At 42.2% G+C, this 19,518-nt stretch overlaps 1 protein-coding gene across 5 annotated transcripts in view; it reads left to right on the forward strand.

The window, feature by feature from the left end:
- dennd1b (DENN/MADD domain containing 1B) overlaps positions 1 to 19,518 on the forward strand; it is a 104,814-nt gene that overhangs the window by 7,082 nt on the left and 78,214 nt on the right. For all 5 annotated transcript variants that reach the window (XM_072389191.1, XM_072389193.1, XM_072389192.1 and 2 more), the window contains exon 3: positions 16,720 to 16,763. In XM_072389191.1, the coding sequence (XP_072245292.1) occupies positions 16,720 to 16,763 (44 nt within the window). The remainder of the gene's footprint in view (positions 1 to 16,719; positions 16,764 to 19,518) is intronic.

Genomic DNA, 19,518 nt, shown 5'->3' on the forward strand with positions numbered 1-19,518 from the left:
TTTATTTTTCTGCATTCCTACAAGTCGACTCTTTAAGGTCAGATGAACTGTGAGCAATAGACTGTCTGAATGCATGAATGAGTCAACGTGATGTCTTCCCAGTCGTGTGATTGACATTCTTTAAAATCCGTACAATATACGATGTCGTCTCCCCTTAGAGGGGTGATGAAAGTGCATTTTTCATCTTCTTTCTGTCTCATGCTTGTGCCTCTCAGTTATATGCCTTTGAGCATGTTTTCTTTTTGTGTGAGATAAGTGACAGCTTGATTGTTTGCTTCAATATCTCACCTTGTCTTTTCACTTTATGCAGCAGGAGGGTTAACGGTGAAAGAATTGGTGCTTGTACAGAAAGCCAAAGAACAAGCAGACATCTCTCAGTCACTAATTCTTGTGACAAAGCTTTACTTTGTCCAATTATGAAAGCTACTTTTGCTCTATATCCTGGTAACGTTTTTGCTGAGACCCAGAGATTTCAGTGTCACCTTCTGTTCTCTAGTTTGTTATCAGTCTGCTCCCTTCCCAGCTGTAGGCCCCTCAAGCAGCGCTGTGATGTTCATTTCTTTTCTTTGGCTTTCACCCCTTCCTTTTTCCATCCCTCTTATTCCTCGAGCAAAACTCCTATGTAGTAAAACTTTTAAAAGAGGTTGGAAAAGTCACCGACATCCGGCAAAATATCAGAATTGCTCCTTGACCCAGGCATTGTCAGTTCTGAAGATTGGATACCAGTTGTGTGTTGAGTTCACTGTGGGCTCACACTCAGACGTGAGGGCCATTGGAGTACTAGCAGATGCTGTGGCAGCAAGGAGGGTGTTGATTGGTCATTAGAGAGGCCCTCCTCCTCCACTCACACTCCTGAGCGGACCCCAAGGTCCCACACTCTGTTTATCTGAAAACCTCCCTGCTTTTCTCTTTTGTCTCACCCGTATGACTTTTGTAGATCGGCTCTTTTACACAGAACTTGATATTGTCTCAGTATTTGTTTTATATTTGGTTTTAATTAATTTCCTCTGAACAGAACGGAGGAAGTGTCTCAACTTTCCTGTATGGTAGTGAGTGAGTGAACTTTGAGAAAGCCCCACCCACCTTATTGTTAAAGTCTGTGTTTATAGATCTTGGTCTTATTTTTAGCTTTAAGTATTTGATAACCTCTTTTTTTTTTATTTGTCTACATTCATGGTGACAGTCTGTGGATATTTTGGGCTATTAACCTAGTATTGGTGGACTCTTCTTCAGTGAATACGTCTGAAGGACATGACAGTGAAGCGGTAGACATTTTGTGAACACCGTATGTGGTGCGTGTGAAACTGAGTGGAGATCCAAACCACAGTAAACGAGTTTCAGTTCGCTCAAATGCAACCATAGAGTAACACGTTTTTTTTTTTTCTTAAGATAGGCAACTTTAATAGATGTGATGGATGATCTGATATTGTGGTGCCATCGTGTTTTTCACTTCACAGTAAGGTGAAGACGAGGTCTCCTTTACATTTCAGTTTTGATCTTTAGACAATAAACTTGGCCAGCCAGTGTTTCTGCTCCCCTGCTGACTGGGTCTAGCTCCAGGCTGCTCTTTTCAGCTCTTTTCTGATTTAAAAGAGATTGAAGCAAGTGTAGTCCTCACATTTCCCCCCGGCCTGCTTTGCTTCAGATAATAATGTATTTTCCCGCCTTTTGCCGTTGTAGATGCATTGTGTGTGAATTGTTCCCGGGACCAGACAAAGAGATTTTTCTTTGGGGTACGTCTTTGGCAGTAATGATGAAATACACATATTACACAGTTTTTCAGGATCCCTCCTTTTCTGCAGGGGATGTCATAAATTACAACCAGTGATTCATATTGACTTGCAGCCATGAAATAAAAGAGAAATGGCACTACTTTGATATAATGTGACATATCCACTGTATTGGACCATGGTTTCTGATAATCATGACTGAGATCATCATTTCTGAAATAACTAGACAAGTTCTTGTTTCTGACTGGACTGCAGTCGACTGTCTTGCTCAACAGGATTGATTGCCAGAGTGCAGCGATGCACAACAACGTGCTTCAGAACAAACGCTCCCTGTTTCCCCCCCAAAAAAACCACCCTGTGTTACTTCTTCGACACTGTCCTATTTTCCATTCCTGAAAAAAAACACAGCTTTCTAATATGACAGTTTCATGCAAGTACATCCTGGCTCCTGTCCCATAGATGCTCTTCTTCTATGGTGCTTTAGCTTTTTTTTTCTGGCCTGCTTTTGTTGCAGCATTGTCAAGTATCAAGCACATTTGTAAAATGGCTGAGCAGACAATGATAACTGAGGATGTGAAACAACCCGGGCATTATACAATCCTGTCATTTAATCTAGTCAGACATTCAGAAAACAGCTAATATATGGGAGCCCCCCCCCAATTATGTAGGTTGTTCTACTGCTTTCAGCACATGACATCACTGATCAAACGTTAATTTTTCAAATGATTATTTAAAAGCTGACAATCTGTGATCCGTGTGGCCCGATGTGATCTGCATTGCAACACTTCCCACTGGTTTTTAATGGCAGAATTTGACATGCCGCAGTACTGCGCTGGTATGTACTGGCTTTGAGAGCGAACCCCCAGTGAAAACTAGCGTATGCATCCGGGTGTTGTGCTCCCATCAATGCCGGCCCGAGCAGGAGCTGAAAGATACTCGTTAATTCTGCAGTTATTTCATGTGGGACTTAACCGCTTCTCTATTGGACTAAAAAGCCAGATGTTAGCGGGTGTTTTTAAAAAAAAAAAAAATTAATTTAATCACTATAAAAAGAACTTTGCGGTTTTCTCTTCACTCATCCTGTCCTGAAGCTGCTGGTCTTTTCCCACATTGTGTCAGACATGTAGGCTGTCCCTGCCTCTGTGATCGGACCATTAGTTGCACAGTCACTTATCGCAGTCAATCTCTCCTCCTTTCTGAATGTCACTCGTTATGACAGGAAGCAGCAGGCCTTACAAGGAGAGTAGAAAGAGGAAACTGTGACTTTTCAGTTGGTGTCATGTGGCCTTAGACTCTTTGGTCCATCTACAGTAAGCACAAGCACATTTTCCGTAGCTGCAGTTGGGCTTCTCAGTTGTGTCTGCAAAATAGAAAGTGTTTTTGGCCAAAGAGAGAAGTGTGGCAAAATGAGAATAGGGTGGGGCAGAGGGCAACGGAGGCAAAGAATATGCTGATAGTGGTATGTAAACTGAGAGGTGATACAGAGGAGGTTGCTGGATGAGCTTTCCCACTCCCTGACACAGCACTGAAACTCTAGGGGCAAACTGTTTTTTGTTAGACTCTGTGATAGCAGGTACATGTTGAAGTGTATGGCTGTGTATGAGTATGCACAGCAGCACAGATGTGTGAGGCTATGCATGAGATAGAGACACAGAGGCTGAGAGAGCTACAGGAGGCTCATCTGAATTCACTAAAGCTGCCAGATTGGGAGAACATGGAAAGACTTCTAGGCACTGACTCTGGCAGACTATTTTTAGACTTCCCCTCTTCATGGCAAAAATGTGGGGAAAAGCAGGGACTCGATCAATAATTTAAAATGAGATGATTTTGATGAATGCAGAGGAATTTCATCATGTTGTCCCCACTTCACAGCCTCCCAGCAGTTTTGTTGGTGGCTCATTTTTATTTTTTTTGCCTGCATGTGTTGCACATCTTTGTGTGATTACAGAGGAACACCGTCTGAACACTCTTAAGTTTTAGATCTAAATTCCTCTAAAAGCATTTTTATGTGTTTTTTAAGATGAAAATAAAACACAGGGGGCAATAATGTCCATCTGATTGTGGCATAGAAAAAAGTGTTATCACGATGTTAAGCCTTTATTCACATGATTCCTGTCAGGGTGTGACAAGTGATGGTTCTGAGAATGCATGTTTAGCACAGCAGATGGCACAAGCATGCACGCACAACCAAACACTCGCAGTTGCACTCCATCAAAAATCCGTTATTCTGAGTCAGAAAACAACGATTGGCTGGTTCTTATGCATGTAATACCGGTGTGGCCTAGTTTAGCTCTCAAATGAGCAGGATTAACACAGCCCCTGCTTTAATTTAGCTTTGGTGATGTTAATCTGTCCCAGTCTGGCAAATTGGATTTTATAGAAACACTGGGCTCAAAAATATGCTGACTTTTGTGACTCATGCAGAGCACATGTTGGGATGACAGGATTTAAAATTCCTTTTGAACTACCTTTCATGACCGCATCAACTTGGGCCATTAACATGTTATTTGCAGGAGGAATTGTCAACACTAGAAGCTTGTTAAAAGTTCACGAGTTGACTTTACCTTCAGACTGTCAAACAGGAGCCTCTATCTGTGAATGTTCTGATATAAGTTTGAGGCCATAAATGCATACATTGTCTGTCCTTTAGCTGACATGGATGCACCTTATTTGAATCGTTTTATTTACCAGTGATGGTTCTATGAATCCAGCTTGTACATGATGCATAAAGGCAGAAAAAAGCAGCAGTTTCTCCAGAAGACAGTTTCAAGTGGCATTCTAGCCTAATTTGGGCTGCTGCCATATAGACTTATGTGAAACACTCTAAAAGATGAATGATGTTAAAGACAGAAATGTGTTTTCCCTGGCAATTAAGGAAATAAACCTACTTATTGACATGATATGAGGACTGGTATCCTGACATGCACATGCGAATCTAGACTTTGCTGTCCTTTAGACCCTAATTCTGTGGCAAGGGCCAAAATCCAAGTCAAGCAGAAGTCAAGCAGGGTACAAGCCTACTGTCTGTGCTGTCATTTCAGCTTCCACCCATGCTATTTACACGTCAACAGCCATGCCCTTAGGCTATGTCTCTCCACTCAAGGCTGCTCCTAGGTTGCTACCAACACACAATTACTGCAAAGATGATGGCGCTTGCCTGCGTGTAGGAGCCCTACTGGCCCTTAATTTGGTTTCTGGCCTATTTTTTTAGGACGGAAAATATAGGTCAATCTTGATGCCTCTATGAATGTCTGAGGCCATTTATTGTTGCAAATCATGTAATTCACTTGTAAGGTCTTTGTTTTCATGGAGATACTCGCATTTATGCCCCCCTCACCTTCCAGTGCTCCATCAACCTTTGGAGCTTTTTCACCCAATGCACTGTTGTTGAACATGTTTCCTAAAAAGCTGAGTATTCCTGAATTATCTATAAACCTCGATAAGATTAGGCGAGAAGTGATGACTCAATTTTGACTGGAATTTTTTTTTACGGTAATTTGTGACAGATTGACGGGTTTTATCCAACTGGTGCTCAGAGCCTGCGCTTCATCTGTGTGGTTGAAATGACTTGGTCGGTACATAAATATGTAAAAAAAAATTTTCAGCATCATATTAGAATTTAAGCATCCAATAAGATATGAGTATGGCGTTTCTAACATGTGTTTCCTCAGTATACACTGCTTGTGTAGTCATGAGGCAGCTGGGAATTATGGCTGTAATATGTTTTTCTGCGCATGTTCTCCATCTCCAAACTTATTATGCTTACTGGTTTGAATCATTTCCTGGCACATACCTTTTTTTGTGTCGTCTGGGACGGTGTGGTCTGAAGTATTTAATGTGTTAAGGTGTTGCAAATGTTCAAAAGTTTCCATTTAAGGTTTCAGTTCTTTAGCTTTTACAAATGAAAATGCTGAGTTATCCCATAATCCATTTTCAAACAAGGGCTCTGAAAATGAGGAAACAAGATAAAATGAAAGTTGCTTCTTGATTCCAATTATTCCGTTTTGTTGGTGTATTTTCAGCCAGTTTTCTAATTAAAGATGAAGCGTTGCCAGATTGGTGGGCCCATTGATCTGACACAGCGGAGGCCTACAAGTTACAGAGCCCCAAACCTGGGAGGAAATGAAGTTATTGCAGCCAACCTTACACCAGCGCTTCATGAGTTTAAAAATGTAATTTGAAAACCTGTCGAGGATCTGTGTAATACTTGCCGAGTGTTCAGAAACTGGTAAATATCCAGTCTTTGGGTATATTCCACCACCATTTTGCTTCACTTTCATCAAACTTACTTGACTCGGCCAGAAAGCTCTTTTGAACCGAATTATTTGAGATTTTGAATTAGTGTTAATAAGTGAAAGTTTTAATGGATTTTAATAGATGAGTTAAACAAAAAAAAAAAAATCTCTTGATGTATTTAATGAATGGGCCCATGCCCGGATCTCTGATGGGCACAAGGTGCTGCAATGAAGCTCTGTGTAGGGAGAGGACTGGTACCAGTATAGGTTCCTGTACCTACTCTGCAGAGGAATAGTCTGTCTGCAGCACCCTGACATGCAGGTTTAGCAGATACAGAAATGTACCAATGTAAACCAAGGCTTTGTGGCCTTAAGCTTGCGTCAGTGACAAAGTTCTTGCAAAACTGTGTCGGGTGGGAACATGTTTTGGTGAATTCTGTTGTCAAATTACCAAGAATGTCTTTGAAAATTTTGTAAACATCCAGTGTTCTTTGTAGATCTTAACAAGTAGATCTTATCAAAAGTGTGGATTCAAAACTTTCTGATGTAGTCACACGCACAGTCAAAGTGACAGTGTCTTCTTCTTCTTCTTCTCTCACTCTCACATTCACGCCCATTTCAGCTACTGTGTCACACAGTATTCTCTCTGCCAAGTTGGCTGCCACTTGTGCTTGGTTAAACTACCTGCCCCCTAAATTTGGAGTGTGTCCATATTCTGGCCTTTATGATGCTGCATTGACAACGTTTTTCTCCTCTGGCTATGGCGGTTAATGAAAGTTTTCAAAAAGTACTGCTCATCCCGGTTTGTTTTGGAAAACACACGTCTAAGCAGAGATGACAAGGCATTTAAGGGTAACAAACACCAAAAAAGATTGATGGAAATCGTTCCATACTCTAATGGCATCATATCCTGGTGCGAAGAGCCAGAAAAAGATTCTGGATCCAGGCCAGAAAAAGGACAGACTGACTGGATTCCAACAGATGCCAAAGGCAGAAAACTCTCTGCAGTGCCCACTTTGTGTCATTAAACCACAGAGAACATAATTATATCCATCTACAGATACATACGAACACTGATCCTCTCCATAACACGTGTATGTCTGACCATGCAGATACTCTCTCGGAAATGTTCTACACTTTGTTGTCAAGAATACTCGGGGGTCAGTAATTTCTCATGAAAATCTAATCTGTGCGAACACTGTAATCAGTGCCAGCCACTGTCCCCTGGAATAAGCTAGCTGTCACTCATGTTTTATGTTTACAGTGCGTGGAATCTCTGCTGGAAAGTGGCCTTGTCGTGAATGTCTTTACGGTTGAGTTGGTGTTGCAGGGCGGTGTGGAGGTCGGCACCGTCGCCTCACAGGAAGAGGGTTCCTGGTCCGAATTCCATCTGGGGCCCTCCTGTGTGAAGCTTGCATGTTCTCCATGTGCATGCGGGGGTTCTCTCCGGGTATTCCGGCTTTCTCGCGCTTTCCAACAACATGCATGTCAGGTTAATTAGTGACTCTAAATTTACACTAAGAATCAATGTGAGCGTGGATTGTCGTTTTTCTCATTTGTCTCTGCGATGGACTGGCGACCTGTTCAGCGTGTATCCCCCCCCCCATCTCTCCCAATGGCAGCTGGATTAAGTGGGTATTGAAAATGGAAGAATTAAACCACGGAATTAAACAATCATGATGGGGATAATAGGGGAATAGGGGAGTGGTTGAATTTTCTGCTCTGTAGGGGGCCCCTTATCAAGGAACCAGCACAGGTATTTCCCTGCTACAAGGGCTAGTTCTCCACAATATGAAATTCACTTCTTCCGTTTTCTCAGTTAGGAGTTGTGTGTGTAACTGAGTTTGCTCTGTATTTTTCTGTCAGTATTTCATCCATCAGTCCTGCAGAGAATTGAGACCCTTGTGAATATGTTTGAGATTAGGCACTATTGTACACTTTTAACTGATACAGATATTTTGCCATCCCAGTGGAAAGATTGGCTGACTGACTCACTGACTGGCTGACTGAGAGCTGTCTGTCTGTCAAGCCTTTGCATGTGAACTTCAATTCACAGCTCAGCAGCGCCGAGCATGTAGCCGCCAAAGGCAAGGCTTTACACTGTCATCGGCACCACACGGCTGCCTCTGGGTGCTGTGCCATATGACATTAACCGGGATCGATCCCCATCCACACCTCAAGGAGCTGCTGTGCTACACACAATGTTTTATCTGATGTTGTTTCCTCCACTTCAGAGAGAAGAAACTCTCGTCAGCATCTGCAACTGTCTGACAATGACCAGATCACCAGCTTTCACTAGCCTGCCCAGAAACTAAATTATGTCACACTTCAGTGCCACATGACACAGAAAATCCTCTTTTACTCTTTGTGAATTAATGCAATTGTAAATAGACTTTACTGAAGAGTGTTATCGTGATATATAAGTAAACCTACCTTGTTAAGTAAGTTACTTTGTTGTGACAGGATATATACTGAACTTTTCTGCATATTATCTCAATAACAGAGTTAGAAGTTGACTGTGCTTGGATAGATCATTTTAATAAGGCAGATGGTTTAACCATATGGAGAAAAATATGAAGATATGTTTCAGCCAGCCATCCAGCATCCAGAGATGGACGCATCACATTTTACTTGTTGCAGTCTGCTCCCATATTGCATTTATTTGGAAATGAAAACCTAAACCATTTTGTGTTTTTTCAGGTTATATCTTAGGTTTTGGGGCAGATTACTTTCTTAACATAAGCATCAGCAAAACATAATAAAGGCAGATAAGATATGGCTTTAGTTGTTTTTTTTTTTTCAGGCTTCCTCCTCCTCCTCAACAAACATGCTGAGCGTGTTGTGTTGAAGATGCAGTCATGCGGAGCTGGTGTTTGACATAATGTTGGACCAGTATGGAATCTGACTGGGAATATCAATGCTGATATGTGGTGATACACAGAGGCTGTCACAAAGGTTGCATCCATATGCTGTGCCACTCATTCGTGAAGCTGTGAAATTGGGTTGCATCCCAACTAGCCTGGAGACAGTATCGCTTTCACTTCTCCCTTTCTATCTCTCGCTGTCTCTCCACCTCCTTTCCCCCTCCTTCTCTCAGCTCGTCCCACTGAAGCATTTTTCTCACATAGCTGGGAAGACGGAACAACTAATGTGGCATTAATAGGGTCACATCATCTCCATGCAGCTCTCTCTTTCTTCTCCTTCCAGCTGAGACTGTTGTTTATCTTCTTCAGATGTAGCTGTAGAAATGGCTTAGAAATCCCTCAGGCCAGCATCTCTCACATGTGAAGCCTGCCAGTTGGGTTTTTTGGCTGGTAATGCAGGCTCTACCTTAGAGGTTGTTTTTCTCTTTGTTTATTCAAAAATTTCAAGCATTGGAAACAAATTTTAGCACTGCTTTGGAAATCTGGACCTATTTATAGACATAATCTAGATCACAATTGTGATGCATTCGATTGTGCTTTAAGGACAAGCTTTTCAGTGTTGTATGTAACTGTTCTGCCATAGTTAAGATCTAACCACAACAATTAATTTAATATCTGCCTCTGATTGAATCCAGGTAGTTTTGTGAGTACCTCAAGCTTATTTTCCACAGGTCACAGTCCCCATTTGTAACAAAATGGTGTGACCAGTCAAGATTAGTAAACTTAAGGACCATATCGCAGTTTAAAAAGTTTCTTTTTTCTCTAAACCTCTGTAAATCAGCATGAAATGTAATGCCATTTGCAGTGTGCTGTGTGAGACGCGATAAGCAAAGGGAAAAAGATGTTTTAAACGGCTGCGACGGTGTTTTTCTTTCTGTTGGCCTTTGAAAGATGCCAGTTAATCTGCTTACTCCTTTAATTGTGAGTGGAGGGGTTGGGCCTCCTCCCGGCCAGAATAAGACTACTGATCCAGAAGTAAAACGATGACCACTGCAGTTATTCCTTCCTTTAGGTTGTTCAACCCCCCTTAGTTTTCTTCAGCTGCTCCTCTTTACCTCCTCCTCCAGCATACCCTCCCTCAGAGGGAAGAAAGCTCCTTGTTCTGACAATAGACATTTTTTGCCATATGTTGGCTTGACATCTTCATCAGGTTCACAGCAGGTTACCTTAGTTAACTTTCACTCCACTGCCTGATGGGATTTTCTCCTCCCGTTTCTCCAGTCGGCCCAGCCTCAAAGTCTAGACGGCCTCCGAGGCAGAGTCCTTCTAGCCCTATGTCCACAATGGCCATATTGTGGACGCTTAGTAGCGGTAGCTTCCTCCAGTTATAGCAAGCAGGCTAGTGCTAAAACAATGCCTTTGTCCAGGGGCATACGAGGGGGCCTAATCCACTACATACTGTGAAATAAATCTCTCTCAGAGATGAGAGTGAGCAAGAAAAACCGAGTGAATGAAATCATTGCCAAGGAGGTTAGAGTGCAGCAGTTTAACCCCTGGCCAAGAAAGAGGGAGGCGAGGAGGCAAAGGGAGATGGAGAAAAGAGGAACAAGGAGAGGCAGGCGCTACATCCCTTCATCTCTGGAACACGGATGGAGGAGAGGGGCTGCCGGTGGCTTTCACAGCCTCTCTTCTCACCAGAGGAGCTGCTGTTCACCATATGGGATTTGGCCTCCCTTAACAAACAGGCCCCCTATTCACCCACAACAGACATTCAGTCGTTGGTGGAAATGGTGAAAAAAGTGCATTTTTTATGCCTTTAGAACGCTGGATGGCCATGAGGGCTCTAAGTCTGTGTTTGATTCACATAGTATAGAGAATTATAAACCAGAAGCTTTCATCTAAATGTGTATTCACACTGGATTTAGGGTTAGGTCTTTTTGTGTTTCACTGAAGTCTCAGTTTGAATGCCAGAACCATGCGCTCAGGCCAGTGTTACTGAGCTGCTAAGGTGAACCTATAGAAATACTGTATACAGAGACGCCTTTGCTCTGTGGCTATTTTTCATGTTCATCATGTGCTTTTTCCAGTGGTTTGAAGCTATTTTTGTTCAGCACGATGCCATTCAAAGCTATTCAGCTGAGTTTTATTTTTTAGTTGAGTGACAAAATGACTCCAAGTTGAATAACTCGCTGTGCTTGGGCAGTTTGAGGTTTCTGACACACTAGAGTAATTTGCCAACTTTTTCCTCCAGCCAGCAGCATTAGGAATGACATCTTCTGCCAACAGCTTCTTTTTAGCCTACTTGAAAATCCCAAGAAGCATAGAAATGTGCCAAGATGAACATGCCAGCATTTTTCATTTTTAGCCGACTTGGATGTGCCAATAGACACTGATTTATTTATGCAGAGAATTAAAGAAATGGCAGGTAAAGCAGTAGGCTTATTTCTCCTCTCATCTTTTTTTTTTTTTAGTGCATATATACGTATATATATATGTGTGTGTGTGGTTGGTTTATTCTGTTTAATCCCATCACGTTTGATGATCCAGGCTGATACAAGAGAAGAGTTGTCAGTGAGAGAGTCTGAGGTCTACCTCCCACTCCAAGGCAATTCATCCATGTCTTCCCACACCTCATTCTTTTGCTCTGCTTTCAGTATTCATTATGTTTTACCCATTAACCCTCCTTTTCCTGACTTTCAAAGACAGGTGTGTCAGAAATAGCCAGAACATTGATTTTCTTTTTCTTTTTTTTGAACATATCAACCATCACCGCTCCCTCTCACCAGTATCTGTGTCACAGCTCAGGGGCTGCCTGCATGTTGCCCCCATTGTGACTGTGGGAGGTCAGCCATGCTTGAAGCCCTCAGGGATCAATGGACAAGCTACTGTACTGTAAATATTCACTCCTGAGCTTGCTATCTATCTGTAAACACATATCTACTCATGCAGTACACAGTCGCACACATGCACACTGCCAACAGAGACCAGCGGTCACGGCTTGAGCTTTGTCGTCACAATTGCCCACTTCCATTTTCTTGGGTGTGAATGGAGGAATCTAACTCTCAATAGGTGATTTCAATTCAATTCTCACCCATTGGATCTGTTTCCGCTCTGCCAGGGTGAAATATGCTGTAGGTTGTTTTCCTCCTGTCAGTGTAGCTGACACTGATGTCACAGAAGATGGACTGTTTTTATACTGCTTCCAACAGCTCTTTATAGATTCTGCCAACTGTTGCAAATGAAATAATCACATATTCAGTCTTTTGCACCTTTAGCTTAGATGTAGGTAGGGGAAAGAGAAATCGACGCATAATCACAATTCCGAAAAATGTTGGGACGCTGGGTGAAAAAAACCAGAGACGACATGATTTAAAAAATCTCATGAAAGCAATATTTTGTTCTTAGTTAAACTTAGTTATCATCTAATGTTGGAAGTGAAATATGACCTAATCTTGAAAAGATGGCAGCTAAATATCCCATAAGAACTGAGACAGGGTCACATTTAAAGCCGTGGCACCCACGGTCCGTGCATTTCTGGGAGCTGAGGAGATCAGTTGTTGGACCTGTGGGAGAGGAATATTGTCCCTTTCCTGTCTGAGGTGGTAGGATTCTAGCTGTTTAGCCTTACTTTGTGTTTCACGATTTGCCAGATATCTTAATTTGGTGAAAAGGTCTGGACTGCAGGCCGGCTGGTGTGGCTACTACTGTGATTCAGGGTTTTTTTTTTTTTGTCTTGCTGAAACATGGAGAGTTTTCCCTGAGAAAGATGTCTGGATTTGAAGCACATGTTGCTCTAAATTCTTTATACCTCTCAGCATTGATGGTGCCTTTCCAGATGTGCAAGTGGCCAGTTTCATTGGCACTCTGGCACCCCCATGCCATCAGGGATGCTGGACTGTTGATAAAAGAAAAACAATGGTCCGTCTCCTCCATGATTTTATTCAAATATTTCAAATGTTGATTCGTCTGTAGATGATGAAATAATCAAAGTCTTTGCAATTCTCCCCTGAAGAACATCGTTCTGAAACTGCACCACAATTTGCAGACAGATTCTTTTGCAGATAGCTGAAGCTCTTCCCTTCCTTACGTTTGACAGACTCTGCCTAAGGGGCTTTTTTTTATTTCCAGTCATGTTACTGACCTCTGCCCAATTAACCTAACCAGCCACAACATGTTCCTCCAGCTGTTTGTTTTTTAGTACCATTTACTTTTCCAGCCTGTTGTTGCCCCTATCACAACTTTTTCAGATGTGTTGCTGCCACCAAGATGAGGTAATATTTGGTCATGGCTCACTTTCTGCATTTTTTTCTATGCTCTATTGCGAATAAAAAAAACCAAAACAACGTTTTTGTTAAGATGCAAATCATTGCACTCCCAGCTTTTTTTTTTAAACTGATGTTTTATATTTCAAGTACGTCTAAGAAAGCATGATTTGCATGCGACCTGTGCACACAAACAGATGTCAGACAATGTGATCAAGAGTGTGAAAACAGAGGAAGTGGTTGATGTACCTCAGAGAAGTGGAAGAAATAATACTGATGTGTCCTTAAACAAAGAACTGCACGTCTTGCTAATGTAGTGTACATAGGTTTTACATTTCCATTAACTGTACAGCATATTTGTAGTTATGCCACTGCTCTTGTTTGTGTCCTCAGTTCCCATCCCAAGTTGGGATGTTTTTGGAGTTTTGAGAAAATAAGAATATTTATACAAGGTTTGTGTTAAATTCCCAGCCTGCATTTTGTAAAGCTGAACATCCCTGAAAGTCCAAATCCTCCAGATTTTCAGTGCACTTGATGAGAGCATGCTATCAAAATGCTTTTAAAGTGAACATTATTGCAAGCTTTGTTTGCAGAGTTTAACTTTCATTTTTGTATTGCAAAATTCTGAATTGAATATTTCATGAACCTCTTGTTGTGTGTGCGATGTGCCATGTGTGTGGCTTTTTGAGGGAGGGGAGGGTGGAATAACCAATGCAGGATCTGTCGTTGTGACATTTGTGTCCCCTGGCTGAGCAGCAGGGGTCCTCTTCACCTCCGTAACCTTCAACTTTCAGCCTTAACCCCCTTCAGGCTCCCTCAATCTTGTATCCACCACACGCCCAGCACGACCAGTGGGGAGGGTATGTGAACGTAAAGAAGTGAGAAAAATCTAGAGTGGGGTGCAGAAGCGAGGAGGACAGAAAACTGCAGGGGAGAGCTGTAGATAGGAAATGGGCTGAGCATGGAGAAATAAGAAGGAGCATGAAATGAGACAAATATGGTGGGCCGAAATGAGAGGAAAATGTGAAGGAGAAGATCCTGGAAAAAGAGGCAAGTTGGAGGAGAAATGATTCTCAGTAAAATAGAAGTGAGAGAATAAGGGCGCATAGGAAAGAAAAGACAATGCACACAGGATGGAGTTGAGAGAAGAAATTTAATTGATAAAGAAAGGTGTTGGTTTGCGCTCAGAAGTTCTCCTCAGCAGCAGGGGAAAAGTGTGTTGTTAAGGCTCATTATTTTCTGCCTCGCATGTTCTCTTTATTCGTGCACATGTCTAGCTCTCCACCAGTCTCCAGCTGTGTAACTCCATGATAAATTGAACGTGTCTAGTCAACATGCATTAAATGTTTTGGAGATGAAGTGCTGACTTCAAGTCCATGTGGTTAAGTGTCATGATCTCCCTGAGCCACCATAACAAAGAGGAGCGTAAGACCATTTATTTCTGTATTCATTTATTTAAATCCATACTTTTGGTATTTATGAGTTATATTATTGTAACCATCATTGTTATTTTATTTATTGACTTTTACCAAAACTCAAGTAATTACTGAGTATGACCAGTAAATGTTGGAATTTAATCTTGAATTCAGTCTCACTCCTTTTGACTGCACTGCTGGCACAGCGCCCATTGATTCAGTTGTGAACCACCTGGCGTATTGTGTGGAATGTGTGAATGTACATAAAAGGCGGTCTTTGGAGTTGGAACTCCTCTTGTTTTGATACCCATACACACCTGTCATTGCACAAAGTAGGCGCTGGACAGAAGAAACCTCCATCCTCTTATCTCTCTTTCTTCTCTCTTCCAATCCTCTCATCCCTCATCCTCTGTCATGTATCATTCTCCAGCAGCAGTTCCCATCCTCTCACCCAGTAAATAAGCATAAAATAGCCCTAACTGTGGCAGATCATAGGGTAAGAAAAAGTGGGGGTGGTCAGAGTTGGAGTGCAGGCCCATGAGCTCTGCTGTCTTTTATCTGTGCCGCTCCTTTCAGAAAGAGGCCCATGAAATTATCCAACAGGATTACGTAAGGCATTATAGCTTCTGCTGCATCCTGTCATGTGCGTGTCCATTGTACTCCTCCTTCTCACAGTCACCCTGGTTTTTTAGCCATACTCTTGACATCTCCTCTATCTTCATGATCTTATGCAGCATGATTTTGGCCATGTGCTCAGAACAGAACCGTACTTCTTTCTGTTAGGGCACTTGACCAGCTGCATCATTTACATGGTTACAGTTGCAACTGTGCAAATCAAAAAACTTTCAGGTTCACCTTTACTCCCATAATTTTGTTAAGCTAGAGGTCGGGGTGTGTGTTCGTAAGCCTGTAGACCTTTTGTGCGTCTATGACAGTGAACTTGGCATGTGAGAGCTGGTCTCTTCAAACACTTGCTGTTCCTGCCAGGGTCACAGGATGAACTTGGAGCTGTGGAAGCCATGTTTACCAGGACCCCTGTGTCCATACTATGGCTGGGTGACTGCCTGCTTTCAAACACGTGGCACACTGTGAGAAAGTCTGCTCTTAACAAGCGCGGGAGCTGGCTTTAACAGAGATGTCGTCATTTTGCAGAAGTATGCAAATGTGACATGAAGGCTAACCCTAAGCCTGCTTATTAAGCCAAATTAAAAGGTTATCTTGTGCGGTTATTTATGTCTCACATCTTTCCTGAACCATCTTCAATGCTATCATATCAAACAAATATAGCTGAGAAAAAAGCTGTATGTATGCATTAGTTGTAGATAGTCCTCGTCTAATATGTAAAATAAAAACTTATGAATATCTGTTTGTGTCTGGATGAAGATATTTAAATAAGAATGAGGATTATTGGTGGTCTTGCATTGGAAGTGATGGTTGTTCTGACTGGTGGTTGATGTCTTTGATCTTTCATTTTGAATTTTTTTATTTCTACAATTACACAGTTTGTGTCTGGTTTTCCTCACCACTCACAAAACAAGTATGTTTAAAAAATAAAAAGGAAAAAATGATTTTTGTGTTAATGTGTGGTGGATGCATTTAGTGCTCTAACAGCCTGAGGAAAAGAGTCTGGTGGGGCGGCAGAAGATACTGTCCAAATGTCCAAAACAACTTATTAAGGGTAATATTTTTACCCTGGATCACTGACAAACGATATTGTAAAGTAATTAGATTCCTTGATCTGCATATCCATTGATCATCCTCGCTAATCTGCCAGCATTAATGTTTATTTCATTGTTTACTGGAAAAAATCGTAATAACACAAAACCCTGTTTTAATAATCAGCCTTTTGGTTTAAGATTTGCATCTCTTCAGCTAAACCACAAGGCTTGTATCAAGGTATGAATAATTAGGCAAATAATCTAGAGTATGTGTAACTGTGACTTTCTTAAATGTGCATGATTTGGTATATAATATAAACTATCATATCTACACTGAGAATATAGATTTGCATATTTACAGCACATACAGCCTCTTGTCTTTCACTGTGCGCTGCTTTGTGTGTGTGATTATATAAGTGTGTGTGCGTGTGCACAGATTCGCAGCAGCCACCCTTGCCCCCACCCCACTCATTAATATGTATGTGTTCTGAGGCAGCTAGCGAAGACGGTGTGTTTCTCACCCGCTGATTAATGCTGTCTGTCAATTACCTCTAGATCCAACCGTGCTGTGGAGCTTCCCCCAGGACCACACAGACCAGGTTGGAACACACTCTGCTTTTTCTTTCCACCCTTTCCAAATCTCTCACTCGTTCACTGTTGCAGACAACCTCTACCACCACCACGTCTCCCATCTCTCTTCCTCTCCTCACACCCTCACTCACCCTGCCTTGCTGTGGTAACCTCCCCCAGCACCTATCACAACCATCGTTCTCCTTAGGTGCTTCCTCGGTGCTTCCTCTCCTCCTCTCCTCCTCCTCCTCCTCCTCCTCTTCCTCCTCCTCCTCCTCCTCCTCTCTGCCTTTCTCTGTCTCACTGTACGTCTGCTGTTGGTAATGAAAAGCAGTGAGCAGTTCTTCAATAACCGACGAATCAGTAATTATCATGCAACCGTGACAGGAATGCGCGCCTCAGTTTTCCCCTTTCTTTTTCTTTATTTCTGTCTTTGCTCTCTCTCATTGTCCCACTATATCCTTTTCCTTTTGCATCACATTTATGGGTTATACCATATTTAGTTTCAATCTGGAAGCAGTTTTGTACTCTTTGGCACAATGTGTTGGCACAGAGTGTTCTTTCTAAATCAGTTAGAGGTAAGTAATGCAGAGTTTTGTGTGTGTGTGTATATATATATATATATATATATGTATATATATATACACAATGTATCTCGTAGGATCTCTACAAGGGAATGGTATATTTAGAAGGACACCTTTCAAAGGATATTTTAGTATGTTATAAATGACTTTTTTTATTTTTATCATATCTATTTCTTCAAATTATGTTTCTCTCCAAACAAATAACGAAAGAGCTTGAGAAACATTACTGCAATGAAATGTGATCTGATGGGGAATGAAACGGAAGACATAAAAATGGCGATTATCGATCATTTTATTTGAAGATGAAACTGAAAGACTAAGACGTCCTAAAATGCCACATTTAGTTGTTACTATAACTACTTTAAGTACAGTTAAAGGTTTAACCAGGAGGTTGAACAGTTGGCAAGTTTGGGCTGTATTTTATGCTTTGCTCATGTTTTCTCCCGGGGAGCAGTGAGCCAATACTGCAGGTTGGTAGCAAGCTAAACTGACCCACTTTTTACTGCAGTTAACTTGGTGAACATGAAGATATCATCACTGATAAAAAATGATAGCTCAATCTCAAAATAAGACCCGAAACCTGAATTATCCTTCATGCCAGTCTCATACTCTGTCAGCTGTCTCAAGGGGACAATGTGCTCGCTCGATTTGATACGATTCTGTTTAAAAGGCCTGCTCTTTCCCCTAAGAAAAATGCACTGCCTCAGCAGGGTGTCTTTGTTTTTCCCTCTCTGCCTTCACACCCAAAGCACAACAGTTTAGATCTAACTTGATCAAAATTTGCTGGCATCCTTACTGATGTGTCTACACTTACGTGTGTGTGAGGTGTGTGAGGCTGAGTCACTCTCCTTTTATTATGCCAGCATGTGACCAGTCCTGCTCTGTGTCTGCTTGTGTCTGTGTGCGAGAGAGAAATGCAACAGCATTGAGTTAGTCTAAATACAGCAGAAGAAGAAGAAAACCAAGGTGTGCTGTTTATTGCTTCAGTGCCAAAGGTGACCACAGCGCACAACAGGTCCTGTGGTACATTACTGGAAATATTAATGTGGCAGTCCTTCAACTGAAAGAAAGGAATAAATTGACAGGTTTAGGAGAACAGAGTAAACAATTATGTGTGAGTACAAGGCTTGATACAATTCAACACAACAGGCGAGCTACTGAGTTTAAACAGCTCTCCTGCTTCTCTGATCCACTTTGAGGAATAAACAGACTTGTAGAAAGATGCTTCAGGCTATGTCTGCCTGCCCCACAAGAACCAGAGCATGCTACCAAAGTAAGAGGTGAAGGGAAAGAGAAAAACATTAGATTTACAGAGATGGGGACAGGAAATGGAAGTGAAGAAAACATGACTAAAAAAAACCATCAGAGAGATGGTGTAAAATAGTGTGCATGTTTACATGGGCCTCATCCGTCCTCTTCAACATGTCTCCTCAACATAGCCCCCACAACCTTACTTTCCTTTCATTCTGTTGTCGACCAGATCGTTTATGTGGATAAGATGGCCCTTAAGATGGCCAGTTAGCGTGCTGTGTACAGAGGGATTGGCCCTTTCCCCATATACATAAAGGCTGTATTCACGGGCCTCATTACCAGGATTAAGACTCCTTTCCTCCTTTGTGGGGCTGAAGGCTGGAGTCCACTGTAGCCACAGTCTCTGTCTTCGGTGGCCTGAGCTGGCCAGCATATGGCAGCAGCAGCCAACAGTCTCTGTAGAGGGGCTCAGAGCTCAGAGCAAGGCCTCCTTTTGTTTAGGCCGTTATTGTTGCTCAGCGTAATGACATTTGTAGGCCGTAGGATCGGGGTGGAGGGGTTAGTCCTCCCTAGGGGAGAGGGTAGAGAGAAGGAGACAGAAAGAAGGAGAAAGACAGAGGGATGGAGGGAGGGGGAGAGGCAAAGACATGCAGACAGACAGGAGTGTGGATTATGGAAATATGAATTGATTTTTTTTCTGTTCAGTGGTAGAATAGAAAGCTCAAAGGAGAACAGACTGCAGGCTGGCTGGCACGCCGGGGTGGTGCTAGGGAAATATGAAGTGAGAGGCGCTTGCTCCCTGTTTCTCTTTCTCTTCCTCTCGCCTCTTCTTTTTCCTCCTGCTTTCTCTGTTCCTCCATCAGCCCCTGAGACTCTTGATGCCCTGGTCATTCACAGATGCCACTTAGATAGAGATGGAGACATGGAACCAAGAGGGGAGGGGAACAGA

This window comes from Leuresthes tenuis, unplaced genomic scaffold (assembly GCF_036924035.1).
Source record: "Leuresthes tenuis unplaced genomic scaffold, fLeuTen1.0.hap1 SCAF_7, whole genome shotgun sequence".
Taxonomy (NCBI): Eukaryota; Metazoa; Chordata; class Actinopteri; order Atheriniformes; family Atherinopsidae; genus Leuresthes; species Leuresthes tenuis.